The sequence below is a fragment of the Enhydra lutris genome, unplaced genomic scaffold (genome assembly GCF_002288905.1).
Source record: "Enhydra lutris kenyoni isolate GAN:26980312 unplaced genomic scaffold, ASM228890v2 scaffoldscaffold19, whole genome shotgun sequence".
Classification (NCBI taxonomy): Eukaryota; Metazoa; Chordata; class Mammalia; order Carnivora; family Mustelidae; genus Enhydra; species Enhydra lutris.
The window spans coordinates 34,731,594-34,748,784 of NW_019154103.1; the positions used below are offsets into that span (position 1 = coordinate 34,731,594).

The window sequence follows — 17,191 nt, forward strand, 5'->3', positions numbered from 1 at the left end:
AGGGTCTGGAGGGTGGAGAAAACTGGCAGAAAATGAGTCATTATCAGTTGTACTTTGAGTATTACATAGAAGTTCTTTGTAACAATTTTTGTAGCTTGTGATCTAGAGATGTACTCAAACCATATATTCTCCTTCTTTGAGATGTTTTCCTAAAAGTAATTTTTAAACTTGGTGCCACTTGTTTTATTTTAGATTATTGTCTTTTTCCTCTTGCCCTTTTTAAATTAGGGGGACTACAGGCCATTGCAGAATTATTGCAAGTGGACTGTGAAATGTATGGGCTAACTAATGACCACTACAGTATTACATTAAGACGGTATGCTGGAATGGCTTTGACAAACTTGACTTTTGGAGATGTGGCCAACAAGGTATGTTTTATAAAAAGATCCACTTCTTAAGATATCACTGGTATGAGTTAGTTTCATACAAACTACTTTTCAGATTTCCTTTATTCACTCTCCTCATTAAACACTGATTTAAAAAAAAAAAAAAAAAAATGAACTTCACACACTGGTGCATAGTTTTACTCGTTAGGTTGTCTTATGCCTAAACAAAGGCAAAAGATAGAACACAGTAGTGAGTTTATGTAATTGCATTTAAAATACTATTCCCAGGAATAAGAGTAAAGGTCTAAAAATTCTGATGACAGATGTGAGTGTTATACATATATCGCTTCTGTGCAAAGAAGAGACTTTACTTTAAAACCCTTTGCTTGGGGAACCTGGGTGGCTCAGTGGGTTAAGCCTCTGCCTTCAGCTCAGGTCATGATCTCCGGGGTCCTGGGAATGAACCCCGAGTCCGGCTCTCTGCTCAGCGGGGAGCCTGCTTCCTCCTCTCTCTCTCTCTCTCTCTCTCTCTCTGCTTGCTTCTCTATGTACTTGTGATCTCTGTCTGTCAAATAAATAAATAAAATCTTTTTTAAATAAATAAAACCCGTTGCTTATCGTTTCTTTTTTTTTTTTTTTTTTTTTTTTTTAAAGATTTTATTTATTTGAGAGGGGACAAGGTCAGAGGGAGAAGCAGACTCCCCATGTTGCTGGGAGCCTGATGTGGGACTCGATCCTGGGACCCCAAGATCATGACCTGAGCCGAAGACAATCGCCCAACCAACTGAGCCACCCAGGCACCCCTGCTTATCATTTCTTATCACTTACTCTTTTTATTTTTCCAGTTTACTAGGAGAGGAACAGATCACAAAAAACTTACTTTCTGTAATTTGGCTCTGGGGCTTCTATGGGTAAAATATTAGGATGATTAAAATGAGACAGCTAAAACTGGATTTGAAATTTATTAGTCCAAAATAAAGCACAGCTTCAGGTTGCCTTGTTATTGACCCTCTGTTCCATTTCTAATTTTACAGGCTACACTCTGCTCTATGAAAGGCTGCATGAGAGCGCTTGTGGCCCAACTAAAATCTGAAAGTGAGGACTTACAGCAGGTACTAGTTAGAATTTCAAGTGTTTTTCTTGGATATTAGTGGGTTAATATCCTGATTTGGATTAATTTAAACTGTGGTTCAGTATTTAGTGTCTCATGTTTCAATTGTGGTTACATTAAAACCAGAATAAAGGAAAATTATATTGTAGGAATCCTTTTGGCACTGTATTAGCATTTAGGAGGAATTTCTCTACTAGTAGGTTTCTACTCTTACCGCTAGCATTAAAAACAAAATAACTATAAATTATTTTATATTCAAGTTATTTTATAATTAATTTCATTTGCAGGTTATTGCAAGTGTTTTGAGGAATTTGTCTTGGCGAGCAGATGTAAATAGTAAAAAGACATTGCGTGAAGTTGGAAGTGTGAAAGCATTGATGGAATGTGCTCTAGAAGTTAAAAAGGTACCTTTGAAAACATTTAATATTCTAATTTGGATTTCATTTTGGTTACTTTTTTGCTACCTTTTCCCACCCTTGAGATTCCCTAATTTTTTTTTTTAAAGCAGCATGCTTAATTTTGTATTTTATTGGACGGATTTCACCATTTGAGATATAAAGCTAGCATAGGACTAAAAATGTAGAACAGCAAAAGGGGAGAGAAGCCACCCAAATTTGGGTCAGCTAGAAAGGCACATCTTTGGAATTGAGGGAAAAAATTGTTCAGAGCTGAAGGAAGGTCCTGGGTTTTAACAAAAATCTCCTAAAAGCTAATGCCAGAATCAGTTTATGGAAAAACTCCAAAATTGCACATGAGGCAGAAGAAATGGGCAGGACAAAAGGACATGGGCTGTGGGGACAGCTGGCTGGGCTGGAGGCCACGGGTCAGGCCCCGGACCTGGAAGTAGGAGGCTGGAGGAAGTGTAGAAGCCAAGTTGAGTGCATTCACCCAAAGCCTTGCTTCTAGTCGGTCTTGAGAATGTGGCTGCTTTCCTCAGACAAAGGATTTTACTTAATTTCTGACCTGCTTATCTCACCAGTTCTTAGTCTTAGACTACTCCAAAGTCGGAAAGTATTAAGATGGAAAAAATTGCACAAAGCAGGCTAGGTTAAGTCGGGTTTTTTCAGATTTGACACTATTGGCATCTTGGACCAGATAATTGTTTCAAGGGACTGACCTGTGCTTTGTAGGATGTTTAGCAGCATTTTTGGCCTTTGCCCACTAGATACCAACATACTTCCCCTCCATCATGACCATCAAAAATGTCTCCAGTATTACCAGAGGTGTCCCAAAGGGGCGAAGGGAGAAAATCACCCCCAGTGGAGAATCACTGTGTATGTGGGGTCATTGTTACCTCTGTGCTCTCCAGAGTCCTCAGTGTTGATAGTCACTGTATCAAGAGGTGATCAGATCCAAGGGTAAGGAATGCCTCAAATAATAATTTGTTTACAAAAGGAAATAGCACCAGGTGGCATATCTACTTCAGAAACTAAGCTAATTTAAAAAGAAAAACATCAAGCTTGAAATTTGGGAGGGACTAAGCAGGTCTTCTTAGCTAATTTGGGCTTCCTTTCACCCAGCAAGTCCCGCTAGACCTACAGCCTACATTTTTTCCTTCAAAATTTCCTTTTTAGAGAAGACAAAGAATTTTTGGTTTTTATTTGTTTATGTATTTTTGTGAAGTTATTTTATACCTGGAAACCCCAAGAAAATCCACTGAAAAATAATGAGAAACAAGAAAAATATTCAACTAAAAAAATGGTTATAATTATAATATTCAAATATACTTAGGATCTGCACAAAAATACCTTCAAAATGTTCATGAATCAGCAGAACACTTGTATTTCTTGCAGGTAAGAAGATAGATAAAAGGCTCATAAGCGCTTGAAAGGATACTCAGCATCATTAGTCATGAGGGAAATACAAATTAAAACTACAGTGAGATACCATTACATATATTGGTTAAAATGTAAAAGATTAACCAAGTGTTGTCAAGGATGTTAAACAACTGGAATTCTCAGGCACTGCTGGTGGGAATGTAAGATGGTATATCATCTTGAAGAACATTTGGCAGTGTTTTAAAGTTAAATATATACCAACCACACAATCCAGCCATTCCAGTCCTAAGTATTTACCTAAGAGAAAAAATTCCTGTTTGCGCAAAGTCTTAAACACAGATGTTCATAGCAATACTGTTTGATAGCCAAAAACTAGAAGTAATTCTAAAGCCCATCGACAGGTGAATGGGTAAACAAATTATGGGATGTCCACACTGCAATACTATTTGGGTATTTGAAAAATGAACTATTGGTACAAACAATAGTCTATAATGACAGAAAACATGAGAGTGGATTACAAGAGGGTACTAGAAAACTTGGGGAGATGATATAAATGTTTGTTTTTTTTAATGTAGTGATGGTTTCATGGATATGCTCATACATGAAAAGTGATCATATTGCACATTTGAAAGATGTGCAGTTTATTGTTCTTCAACTATACCGCAATAAAATTATACCAAAAAATTAGTGTCCACATTTTAAGACTCCTCATCAAGTGTGTCTATTTTCAAAAAGATTTAATGTGTTTGTATGTGTTACGGGAACTTGTATTGTTGCTAAGAGTTCATGACTTTGTCTTTCAAGGACTGCAAAGATCCTTTTATACAAATAGTTGCTACAAACTGAGAAAGCTAAATTAAAAGACTCCTCCTACTGAGAAATGCAAAAGAAGACCATAATAAATGGAAAGGCATACCCTGTTCTTATAAAGGAAGAGTAATATTTTATAGACCATCATCCATAAATTCACCTATAAATTTTTTTTTCCTCTATAAATTTTTAGTGTAAGCCCAGTCTTGGAAAAACTGGCTCAGCAGAAATTTATTGTGTCCAATTCTGGTTTGGGTCTACTTCTGGCTAACAGTGTTAGAATTTACTTTTTTCCTCTTTTTCTACATTCAGTGCAATAGTCATTCTGAACATTCTTTTATAATTCATCATCTCTTCCTTTTCAGCTTTACTGCTAATGATCAGGAGAGTCAGAAATACTTCCATATTCATGCATTGCCTCATTTTACCTTCATTGAGCAGGCTCCTACTTTTCTACACAGAACCTTTCCGTCCTCCCAGTCTGTGCCCCAAGCATTGGTGTTTACTCAAAGTTGTTAGTCCCTGGGTTCCTCAGTGGCTCTGTTGGTTAAGTATCTGCTTTGGGTCAGGTCATGATCCTAGGGTTCTGGGATGGAGTCCCAGATCAGGGGCTCTCTGCTTAACAGGGAGTCTGCTTCTCTCTCAACCTCCCCCCAGTATTTGTGATCTCTCTCTCTCTCATTCTCTCGCTCTCAAATACAAAAAATCTTAAGGGGAAAAATAAAAGCTATCAGTTCGTTACTCCTATCTTCTGTATCTTCTCTACTGAGTATAGAGATGGCTTTTTTGTTTCAAGTTATCTCTATAAGAAACCCAATGTTTTGAAAATTAAGAAAACAAGCAAAAAAACCTTTTCTTTTGCTTCTTGTAACTCCTGCAGTGTTGCTCTTTTTCCTCTAGCAACCAAAACGCTGAACAAATCACTGGCTCCATTTCTTCACTGGCCATAACTTCTTCTGTTCCTTTTAATTTTGCTTCTAACAAAATCTAGGTTTATAGTTTAACTGGGGTTTCTTTTCTACCTGCACCTATATTTGATACTTTTGGATCACACACCTTTTTGAAATTCCTTTGTTTTTACCATCTATACCTACAACTTCTAATCATTTCTCCTCTAAGTCTAACTATAAAACTTTTTTGAATCAAAACCCTTTCCTCTACATGTAATCTCGTAGAGAACTTCTGTTTTCCCATCTTTACCTCTCACCTCTGACCTCTGGGCCATCTGTAGTTGAACTCACTATACATCTAAACTGTTGCTGTTTTCTCTGTTCCTGGGATACTTTGAATATCCCACCTTTACCTCAGTCACAGTGTAATTAAAATTGAGCTCTTAACCTTCTCACATCTCCCTGCCTCCTGAATAAATAGTATTTGCTCCTAGATTCTCTTAATTTCCTGATGAAGAGAACATGGTGGCTAGCTATTTATTGGGTCAGGCCCAGAGTGTTTGCCCTGACTTTCAAGGTTTTTGTGTGTGTGTGTGTGTTTTGTTTGTTTGTTTGTTTGTTTGTTTGTTTGTTTGTTTGTTTTACCATCTCACCTGACTTAACACTGCTCCCCAGCATGGACTTGGATCTCCTCTGTGTCTTCTTTCTATTCCTCAGTCCTCCCTTGCTGATTGCCTCTTCTATGCCAGGAGCACCTGTCTTCTTTCTGAAGGTACAGGTCTTATCTTCTACAAAGCTGCTATCCTCCATGAAATATTTCATTTATTTAATTAAATTCAGGTAGCAGTGATCTTTCCTTTGTTCATGTATGTTTTTGTTTCTTTTTTTCCCCTAAGTAAACTATTAGCAGTTATCTGCTTACCATATTGGTATCCTCTGGAGTGCCTCTAATTGTGATAGACACAGAGTAGATTTTTAATGAATGTTTGTTCCTTAGTTGATTTTAGTAGGAAGAAAAACTGACATCAGGATTATGGCAGGTTTTAACCAAATATCCTGAATTATATACTCAGTGTTTTGTTCTTGCAGCAATTACAGTTTGCTATGATGTTATATACCAAGGAAGTTCTGGTTTTTGGAATTACCTTGTTTCTTTGGGAGTTTTAAGAAATTGGAGTTTTTTCAGTATGCTTATTTTTTAACAAATTATATTGTTACCTTTGAATCAACCACTTATAAGTATATATGTGTGCTTTTTATACAAACCGAATATTTGTACATCCTGCTCTGCAACTTTCTCTTTTTATTTAATAATATGTCTTAGATATCCTTCATATCAGCATATAGAGGGGTTTGGTGTTCTTGTTTTTTTTTCTGGTTTCTATTACCATGCAAGTGTTCTTTTCAGAATGCACATCAGTTCTGTTTCATATTCTTATACGAGCTCTCGATACATGTGTACTTCTAAGCACTTAGAATAAAGTTCAAAAAGGTCATTAGTTAAGTATTGTGTTCTGCTTGTGCTATGGGGATATCACTACTTAAGTTCCAGTTGGTATTTTATCAGTTTTTCTAAATGGAGAGTGCCCATACTTTGCCCTTGAGGGGTGAGCAGCAGGGGAGATAAGTAATGACAATAACAACTTACTCAATAGAATTAAACACAGAAATTGTAAGAGGCATATTCCAACTCAAATTAGATGACACATGTTCTGTTTCTTAATAGGAATCAACCCTCAAAAGCGTATTGAGTGCCTTATGGAACTTGTCTGCACACTGCACTGAGAATAAAGCTGACATATGTGCTGTAGATGGTGCGCTAGCATTTCTGGTCGGCACTCTCACTTACCGAAGCCAGGCAAATACGTTAGCCATTATTGAAAGTGGAGGTGGGATACTACGGAACGTGTCCAGCTTGATAGCTACAAATGAGGACCACAGGTAAATGCAGCATTTTTATATCACTTTTAAATGAATTCGTGTAGAATTCATATCCTCAAAAAGAATCTCTTGTAAGCAGTATTTTGTGTAATTGTGCAAGTGCTAAAGTAAATTAGATTACAGTGAAAAGATAACTATTAGTTCCTAACTTGTTAGTATATTTATTCTAATAAAAGTTTATAGTATGAAGATGTGTAGAGGCAAACAAATGATGATCAAGAGGTATAACCCATATGAAGGGGAAAAAATTAAAGACACAAATACTACAGAGAACAAAATCCCATTGTGTGTTAATATGGCATAAGGGAACGAAACGTTTATAAAAAACAAAATCTGTGGATATGTTCCAGAGAATCCAGTAGTTCATTTTTTCTTTAAGATTTATTTATTTATTTGAGAGAGTAAGCTGGGGGAGGGATGAGTGAGAAGAAGAGACTCTCAAGCAGACTTCCTGCCAAGTGTGGAGCCGAGGGTGGGGTTTGCTCCCAGGACCCTGAGATCATGACCTGAGTTGAAATCAGGAATCAGACATTTAACTAAACCGAGACACCCATACACCCCCAATGGTTCACATTTTTTTAGTGGTGTCTTATCAATAATCTTAATATTATTTAGCCAACAGCCATTTATCTAGGGCTATGAAACCTAAGAAAGCATCTCATTTACAAGGCACAAATTTTCATAACTTAGGCTCTGGATTTTGTCAGCAAAAATAGGGATATCTTGGGATGCCTGGGTGGCTCATTTGGTTAAGCATCTGACTTGATTTTGGCTCAGTTCATCGTGTCAGGGTCACAAGGTTGAGCCCCTCGTTGGACTCCATGATGGGTGTGGAGCCTGCTTAGGATTCTTTCTCTCCCCCTTCCCTCCTCCCACTCTCAAAAAATATATACATATGCATCCTTTCACAGCTTATTTTTTAATTTTTTATCCAGTAGTGCTTCTTGTTTTCAGAAACCCCATAAGGTACTTCTAGTAACAGAACTTGTAAAGAATGTGAACATCTTCTCTTTAGGTTTTTGATGCACAAACAAGCCTTAGAGCCCTCTCTGCTATGCAAAGAAGACCTCTTAAACTCAGTAAGCACTCAGGTGTCTGCTGGACTGCTCAGAGAAGATTGTCACGTTAAAGCTCATTGTACACCCTTGCCAATCAGTTTTAAAGACCTCTAAAGTTGAATGTTCTATCATTAAAATTAAGTTTACCATGCATTAAACAAGCTGTTGCTCTTTCAAGTCCAAAGTTCATTATGCTAACTCTCAATCCTTGTTTTTATAGTTAACCTTTAAATTTTTGAAACCTTTCACTAGAAGTAATAACTCCACACACAGTTTGACAGAGCACACTTCTAAGGGGGATAGCATTATCACAAAATCAATCCAGGAGGATAGAGGTTATTCTAAAAAGTCACTTTGCCAGTCTAGGCGCTTACAGTGTGCTCCCTGTAAAGACTGATTGATCGATTTTTCTACCTCTTCCAAGATTTCTTGTAGTTAACATTGTGGAACCCATCTATAGATTAAGTTACCACAAAGTCCCTGTTCAGGATAAGATTTTATAATACATTCATTGAGGAACTCTGTCACCATGTAGATAAAGCAAGTGTTTCTGCTCAGGAATTAAAGAGAGCATGTGAGTGTGGGGGAGGGGAAAGGGAGAGAGGGAGAATCCTCGAGCAGACTCCCCACTGAGTGGGGAGCCTGACACAGGCTCTATCCCAAGACCTTGAGATCACGACCTGAGCTGAAATCAAGAGTTGGATGCTCAACTTACTGAGCCACCCAGGTACCCCAGGAAAAATTTTAAAAGCTATGGAGTCAGGGGCACCTGGGTGGTTCAGTCCATTAAGCGTCTGCTTTTGCCTCAGGTCATGATCCCAGAGTCCGGGAATCGATCCCCACATATTCTCTGCAGAGCAGAGAGCCTGCTGCTCCCCCTGCTTGTCCTCTCTCTCTGCCAAATAAATAAATAAAATCTTTAAAAAAAAAAAAAAAAAAAAAGGAAGTAGCAGCAGCTATTGGGTCAGAATAGGAAATGCAGAACAGATTAAAGTGAACACTTTCACTTCTTTTAGTGTGACAGATGAGTATTTTTAAACAGTAAACATTAAATGAAGTAGGAACAAAAGGAGATGTGAAATGCTTGAGATTTATAGTATAATTTGGGACAGTTTTATTTTGCCTATTAATAAGTTTTAGTAGTTATCTTTAGATTTAAGTTTGTTTTCTAACCTTTTATTTGTTGTTACAATAAGGAGATTGTTACTTTAATTTTGGGATCTCTTATTTTATTTCAGGCAAATCCTAAGAGAGAACAACTGCCTGCAAACCTTATTACAACACTTGAAATCTCACAGTTTGACAATAGTCAGTAATGCATGTGGAACCTTGTGGAATCTCTCAGCAAGAAATCCTAAAGACCAAGAAGCATTATGGGACATGGGGGCAGTCAGCATGCTCAAAAACCTCATACATTCAAAGCACAAAATGATTGCTATGGGAAGCGCTGCAGCTTTAAGGAATCTCATGGCAAATAGACCTGCAAAATATAAGGATGCCAATATTATGTCTCCTGGTTCAAGCTTGCCATCTCTTCATGTCAGAAAACAAAAAGCCCTAGAAGCAGAATTAGATGCTCAGCATTTATCAGAAACTTTTGACAATATTGACAATTTAAGTCCCAAGGCATCTCATCGTAATAAGCAACGACACAAGCAAAGTCTCTATAATGACTATGTTTTTGACACCAATCGACATGATGATAATAGGTCAGACAATTTTAATACTGGAAATATGACTGTCCTTTCACCATATTTAAATACCACAGTGTTGCCTAGCTCTTCTTCCTCAAGAGGAAGTTTAGACAGTTCTCGTTCTGAAAAAGATAGAAGTTTGGAGAGAGAACGAGGAATCAGCCTAGGCAACTACCACCCAGCAACAGAAAATTCAGGCACTTCTTCAAAGCGAGGTTTGCAAATTTCCACCACTGCAGCCCAGATTGCCAAAGTCATGGAAGAAGTATCAGCCATTCACACCTCCCAGGAAGACAGAAGTTCTGGGTCTACCACCGAGTTACATTGTGGGACAGATGAGAGGAATGCACTAAGAAGAAGCTCTACTGCCCACACACATGCAAACACTTACAACTTCAGCAAGTCAGAAGGTTCAAATAGGACATGTCCTGTGACTTATGCTAACTTGGAATATAAGAGATCTTCAAATGATAGTTTAAACAGTGTCAGTAGTAGTGATGGTTATGGTAAAAGAGGTCAGATGAAGCCTTCCATTGAATCCTATTCTGAAGACGATGAAAGTAAATTTTGCAGCTATGGTCAATATCCAGCTGACCTGGCCCATAAAATACATAGCGCAAATCACATGGATGACAATGACGGAGAACTAGATACACCCATAAATTATAGTCTTAAATATTCAGATGAGCAGTTAAACTCCGGAAGGCAAAGCCCTTCACAGAATGAAAGATGGGCAAGACCCAAACATATAATAGAAGATGAAATAAAACAAAGCGAGCAGAGACAATCAAGAAGTCAAAGCACAACTTACCCCGTATATACCGAGAGCACTGACGATAAACACCTCAAGTTCCAACCACATTTTGGACAGCAGGAATGTGTTTCCCCATATAGGTCAAGAGGAGCCAGTGGTTCAGAAACAAATCGAGTAGGTTCTAATCATGGAATTAATCAAAATGTAAACCAGTCTTTGTGTCAGGAAGACGACTATGAAGATGATAAGCCAACCAACTACAGTGAACGTTACTCCGAGGGAGAGCAGCATGAGGAAGAAGAAAGACCAACAAATTATAGCATAAAATACAACGAAGAAAAACATCATGTGGATCAGCCTATTGATTATAGTTTAAAATATGCCACAGACATTTCTTCTTCCCAGAAACCACCATTTTCATTCTCAAAGAATTCATCTGGACAGAGCACTAAAACTGAACACCTCTCTTCAAGCAGTGAGAATACGTCCACACCTTCAGCTAATGCCAAGAGGCAGAATCAGCACCACCCAAGTTCAGCACAAAGCAGAAATGGTCAGACCCCCAAAGCCACCTCCTGCAAAGTTCCCTCCATCAACCAAGAAACAATACAGACTTACTGTGTAGAGGATACCCCGATTTGTTTTTCACGCTGCAGTTCATTATCATCTTTGTCATCAGCTGAAGATGAAATAGGATGTGATCAGGCAACCCAGGAAACAGATTCTGCTAATACTCTACAAATAGCAGAAATCAAAGAAAACAGTGGGACTAGAACAACAGAAGATTCTGTGAGTGAAGTTCCAACCGTGTCACAGCATATTCGAACCAAATCCAGCAGACTTCAGGCTTCTGGTTTATCTGCAGAATCAACCAGGCACAAAGCTGTTGAATTTTCTTCAGGGGCCAAATCCCCATCAAAAAGTGGTGCTCAGACACCTAAAAGTCCACCGGAGCACTATGTTCAGGAGACTCCACTCATGTTTAGCCGATGTACCTCAGTCAGTTCACTCGATAGCTTTGAGAGTCGTTCGATTGCCAGCTCTGTTCAGAGTGAACCCTGCAGTGGAATGGTAAGTGGCATTATAAGCCCCAGTGACCTTCCAGATAGCCCCGGACAAACCATGCCACCAAGCAGAAGTAAGACCCCTCCCCCTCCGCCTCAGACAGTTCAGACCAAGCGAGAGGTGCCTAAAAACAAAGCCCCTGCTGTGGAAAAGAGGGAGAGTGGACCTAAGCAAGCTGCTGTAAACGCTGCCGTACAGAGAGTCCAGGTTCTTCCAGATGCTGACACTCTGTTACATTTTGCCACAGAAAGTACTCCAGATGGATTTTCTTGTTCCTCTAGCCTGAGTGCTCTGAGCCTCGACGAGCCATTTATACAGAAAGATGTGGAATTAAGAATAATGCCTCCAGTTCAGGAAAATGACAATGGGAATGAAACTGAATCTGAGCAGCCTGAAGAAGCAAATGAAAACCAGGAAAAAGAGACGGAAAAACCTACCGACTCCGAAAAAGACCTCTTAGATGACTCAGATGATGATGATATTGAAATACTAGAAGAATGTATTATTTCTGCCATGCCAACAAAATCTTCACGCAAAGCCAAAAAACCGGCCCAGACTGCTTCAAAATTACCTCCCCCTGTGGCAAGGAAACCAAGTCAACTTCCTGTGTACAAACTTCTTCCATCACAAAACAGGTTACAAGCACAAAAGCATGTTAGTTTTACACCAGGAGATGATATGCCACGGGTATATTGTGTAGAAGGGACACCTATAAACTTTTCTACAGCTACATCTTTAAGTGATCTAACGATAGAATCTCCTCCCAATGAGTTAGCTGCTGGGGAAGGGGTTAGACCAGGGGCACAGTCAAGTGAATTCGAAAAACGAGATACCATTCCTACAGAAGGCAGAAGTACAGATGAGGCTCAAAGAGGAAAAACCCCATCTGTAACAATACCTGAACTGGATGATAGTAAAACAGAAGAAGGTGATATTCTTGCAGAATGCATTAATTCTGCTATGCCCAAAGGAAAAAGTCACAAGCCCTTCCGTGTGAAAAAGATAATGGACCAAGTCCAGCAAGCATCTATGTCTTCATCTGGAGCTAACAAAAATCAATTAGATGGTAAGAAAAAGAAACCTACTTCACCAGTAAAACCTATACCACAAAATACTGAGTATAGGACACGTGTAAGAAAAAATGCAGACTCAAAAAATAATTTAAATGCTGAAAGAACTTTCTCAGACAACAAAGATTCAAAGAAACAGAACTTGAAAAATAATTCCAAGGACTTCAATGATAAGCTACCAAATAACGAAGATCGAGTCAGAGGAAGTTTTACTTTTGATTCACCTCATCACTACACACCTATTGAAGGAACTCCATACTGTTTTTCACGAAATGATTCTTTGAGTTCTCTAGATTTTGATGATGATGATGTTGACCTTTCCAGAGAAAAGGCTGAATTAAGAAAGGGGAAAGAAAATAAGGAATCAGAAGCTAAAGTTACCAGCCACACAGAACTAACCACTAACCAACAGTCAGCTAATAAGACACAGGCTGTTACAAAACATCCAATAAATCGAGGTCAGTCTAAATCCTTGCTGCAGAAGCAGTCCACTTTTCCACAGTCATCCAAAGACATACCAGACAGAGGGGCAGCAACTGACGAAAAATTACAAAACTTTGCTATTGAAAATACACCAGTATGCTTTTCTCGAAACTCCTCTCTAAGTTCCCTTAGTGACATTGATCAAGAAAACAACAATAACAAAGAAAATGAACCTATCAAAGAGACAGAGCCCCCTAACTCACAGGGAGAACCAAGTAAACCTCAGGCATCAGGTTACGCTCCTAAATCATTTCACGTTGAAGATACCCCTGTTTGTTTCTCGAGAAACAGTTCTCTCAGTTCTCTTAGTATTGATTCTGAAGACGACCTGTTGCAAGAATGTATAAGTTCTGCAATGCCAAAAAAGAAAAAGCCTTCAAGACTCAAGGGTGATAATGAAAAGCATAGCCCCAGAAATATGAGTGGCATATTAGCAGAAGATTTGACACTCGATTTGAAAGATATACAGAGACCAGATTCAGAACATGGTTTATCCCCAGATTCAGAAAATTTTGATTGGAAAGCTATTCAGGAAGGTGCAAATTCCATAGTAAGTAGTTTACATCAAGCTGCTGCTGCTGCCTGTTTATCTAGACAAGCTTCATCTGACTCAGATTCCATCCTTTCACTGAAATCAGGAATCTCTCTGGGATCACCATTTCATCTTACACCTGATCAAGAGGAAAAACCATTTACAAGTAATAAGGGCCCACGAATACTAAAACCTGGGGAGAAGAGCACATTGGAAACTAAAAAGATAGAATCCGAAAATAAAGGAATCAAAGGAGGGAAAAAAGTTTATAGAAGTTTACTTACTGGAAAAGTTCGATCTAATTCAGAGATTTCAAACCAAATGAAACAGTCCCTTCAAGCAAACATGCCTTCCATCTCTCGAGGCCGGACAATGATTCATATTCCAGGAGTTCGAAATAGCTCTTCAAGTACAAGTCCAGTTTCTAAGAAAGGCCCACCTCTTAAGACTCCAGCCTCCAAAAGCCCTAGCGAAGGTCAGACAGCCACCACTTCTCCTAGAGGACCCAAGCCATCAGTGAAGTCAGAATTAAGCCCTGTAACCAGGCAGACATCCCAACCAGCTGTGGCAAATAAAGGGCCTTCTAGATCAGGATCTAGAGATTCCACTCCTTCAAGACCTGCCCAACAACCATTAAGTAGACCTATGCAGTCTCCAGGGCGAAACTCAATTTCTCCTGGTAGAAATGGAATAAGTCCTCCTAACAAATTATCTCAGTTGCCAAGGACTTCATCCCCTAGTACTGCTTCGACTAAGTCCTCAGGTTCTGGGAAGATGTCTTATACATCTCCAGGCAGACAGATGAGCCAACAGAACCTTACCAAACAAACAGGTTTATCCAAGAATGGCAGTAGTATCCCAAGAAGTGAGTCTGCCTCCAAAGGACTAAATCAGATGAATAATAGCAATGGATCCAATAAAAAGGTGGAACTTTCTAGAATGTCTTCAACAAAGTCAAGTGGAAGTGAATCTGATAGGTCAGAGAGACCCGTATTAGTACGCCAGTCAACTTTCATTAAAGAAGCTCCAAGCCCAACCCTAAGGAGAAAACTGGAGGAGTCTGCTTCATTTGAATCTCTTTCTCCATCTTCTAGACCAGATTCTCCCACTAGGTCCCAGGCACAGACTCCGGTTTTAAGTCCTTCCCTTCCTGATATGTCTTTGTCCACACATTCGTCTGTTCAGTCTGGTGGATGGCGAAAACTCCCTCCTAATCTCAGTCCCACCATAGAGTATAATGATGGAAGACCAGTAAAGCGCCATGATATAGCACGCTCCCATTCTGAAAGTCCTTCTAGACTTCCGATTAATAGATCAGGGACCTGGAAACGTGAGCACAGCAAGCATTCATCATCCCTTCCTCGAGTAAGCACTTGGAGAAGAACTGGAAGTTCATCCTCAATTCTTTCTGCTTCATCAGAGTCCAGTGAAAAAGCAAAAAGTGAGGATGAAAAACATGTGAACTCAATTTCAGGAGCCAAACAAACTAAAGAAAACCAAGTATCCACAAAAGGAACATGGAGAAAAATAAAAGAAAGTGAGATTTCTCCCACAAATAGTACCTCTCAGACCACTTCCTCAGGTGCTGCAAATGGTGCTGAATCAAAGACTCTAATTTATCAAATGGCACCTGCTGTTTCTAAAACAGAGGATGTTTGGGTGAGAATTGAGGACTGTCCGATTAACAACCCTAGATCCGGAAGATCTCCAACAGGAAATACTCCCCCTGTGATTGACACTGTTTCAGAAAAGGGAAATCCAAATGCTAAAGATGCAAAAGATAATCAGGGAAAGCAAAATGTGGGTAATGGCAGTGCTCCCGTACGCACCATGGGTTTGGAAAACCGCCTGAACTCCTTTATTCAAGTAGATGCCCCAGACCAAAAAGGAACTGAGGCAAAACCGGGACAAAGTAATCCTGTCCCTGCATCAGAGACAAATGAGAGCTCTGTTGCTGAGCGTACACCATTCAGTTCTAGCAGCTCGAGCAAGCACAGTTCACCTAGTGGGACTGTGGCTGCCAGAGTGACTCCTTTCAATTATAATCCGAGCCCTAGGAAAAGCAGCGCAGATAGCACTTCAGCCCGGCCGTCTCAGATCCCGACGCCAGTGAATAACAACACGAAGAAACGAGATTCAAAAACTGACAGCACAGAATCCAGTGGAACTCAAAGTCCTAAGCGCCATTCTGGGTCTTACCTTGTGACATCTGTGTAAAAGAGCTGGAATGATGAAACTCAGAAAATTACGTGTTAATTACAACTGCTATGTAGAAATTTTGTTTCAAATGAAACTTTAAGACTGAAAAATTGTGTAAATAGGTTTGATTGTTAGAGAGTTTTTGTTCTGGAAGCCATATTTGATAGTATACTTTGTCTTCACTGGTCATATTTTGGGAGGCACTCTTGATAGTTAGGAAGAAAATGGTAAAGCCAAGTATATTTGTACAGTATGTTTTACATGTATTTAAGTAGCATCCCATCCCATCATCCTTTAATTATTGCTTGTCTTAAAATAATGAACACTACAGATAGAGGATATGATATATTGCTGTTCTCAATCATTTCTAGATTATAAACTGACTAAACTTACATCAGGGAGAAATTGGTATTTATGCAAAAAACCATTCCGTTTTAGTCCTTGTGAGTCCATCTAACATCATAATTAATCATGTGGCTGTGAAATTCACAGTAATATGGTTCCCAATGAACAAGTTTACCCAGCCTGCTTTGCTTTACTGCATGAATGAAACTGATGGTTCAATTTCAGAAGTAATGATTAACAGTACTGTGGTCACATTATGTGCATATAGATAGCTATGGTGTAACAATTTACACTATTTTGTGCTCAAAACAAAAAAAAACAAAAACAAAAAATCTGTGTAATCGTAAAACATTGAATGAAACTATTTTACCTGAACTAGATTTTATCTGAAAGTAGATAGAATTTTGCTATGCTGTAACTTGTTGTATATTCTGGTATTTGAGGTGAGATGGCTGCTCTTTTATTAATGAGACATGAATCGTGTCTCAACAGAAACTAAATGAACATTTCAGAATAAATTATTGCTGTATGTAAACTATTACTGAAATTGTTATTTGTTTGAAGGGTCTTATTTCACGTTTGTATTAATAATTTTCAAAAAAGCCTCTTAAAAGCTTATATAAATTTTTTCTTCAAATTCTATGCATTAAGAGTAAAATTCCTCTTACTGTAATAAAAACAATTGAAGCTAACTGTTGGCATTTAACCATTCCATGCATTGGCACTTAACCATTCCTGAAACTTACATTTCTTAAATGAGATTAGCTTAGAAACTCCCGATGTTTAATATTTTTTCTTACTCCACTGGAGTTGATTTAAAATAAATTCATGTAATAGCAATGTGAACTACCTAGCACAGGACTGGACATTGAACAAAATAGACCCACGTAGAATATTTCCTTTTTCTTAATAGAATGCTCTACTTGAAAAATTAATTGATTATTGTTAGGTGTAAGTAGTCTCTTCCAAGCCTGTCTTGGAATGTTAACTGTCTTGTCCCTTCATCTACCCTCTGTTGCTACTGGATCCAGAGTGAACAGATTTTATCACCCTATATGTTAGGGCAAAATTCCAGCAGCCAGTTGTAATCAGCATTTTGCCATGCTCAGAAAATGCAAATCACGTGGAACTTCAA

General features: G+C 38.7%; 1 protein-coding gene across 10 annotated transcripts in view; it reads left to right on the forward strand.

The window, feature by feature from the left end:
• Positions 1–16,819, forward strand: part of LOC111148270 (APC, WNT signaling pathway regulator) — a 135,884-nt gene extending 119,065 nt beyond the window's left edge. For all 10 annotated transcript variants that reach the window (XM_022504738.1, XM_022504741.1, XM_022504745.1 and 7 more), the window contains 5 exons: positions 229–368; positions 1,361–1,438; positions 1,725–1,841; positions 6,642–6,856; positions 9,153–16,819. In XM_022504738.1, coding sequence (XP_022360446.1) covers positions 229–368; positions 1,361–1,438; positions 1,725–1,841; positions 6,642–6,856; positions 9,153–15,729 — 7,127 coding nt within the window. In that variant the 3' untranslated portion in view covers positions 15,730–16,819. The remainder of the gene's footprint in view (positions 1–228; positions 369–1,360; positions 1,439–1,724; positions 1,842–6,641; positions 6,857–9,152) is intronic.
• Positions 16,820–17,191: the final 372 nt, after the last annotated feature.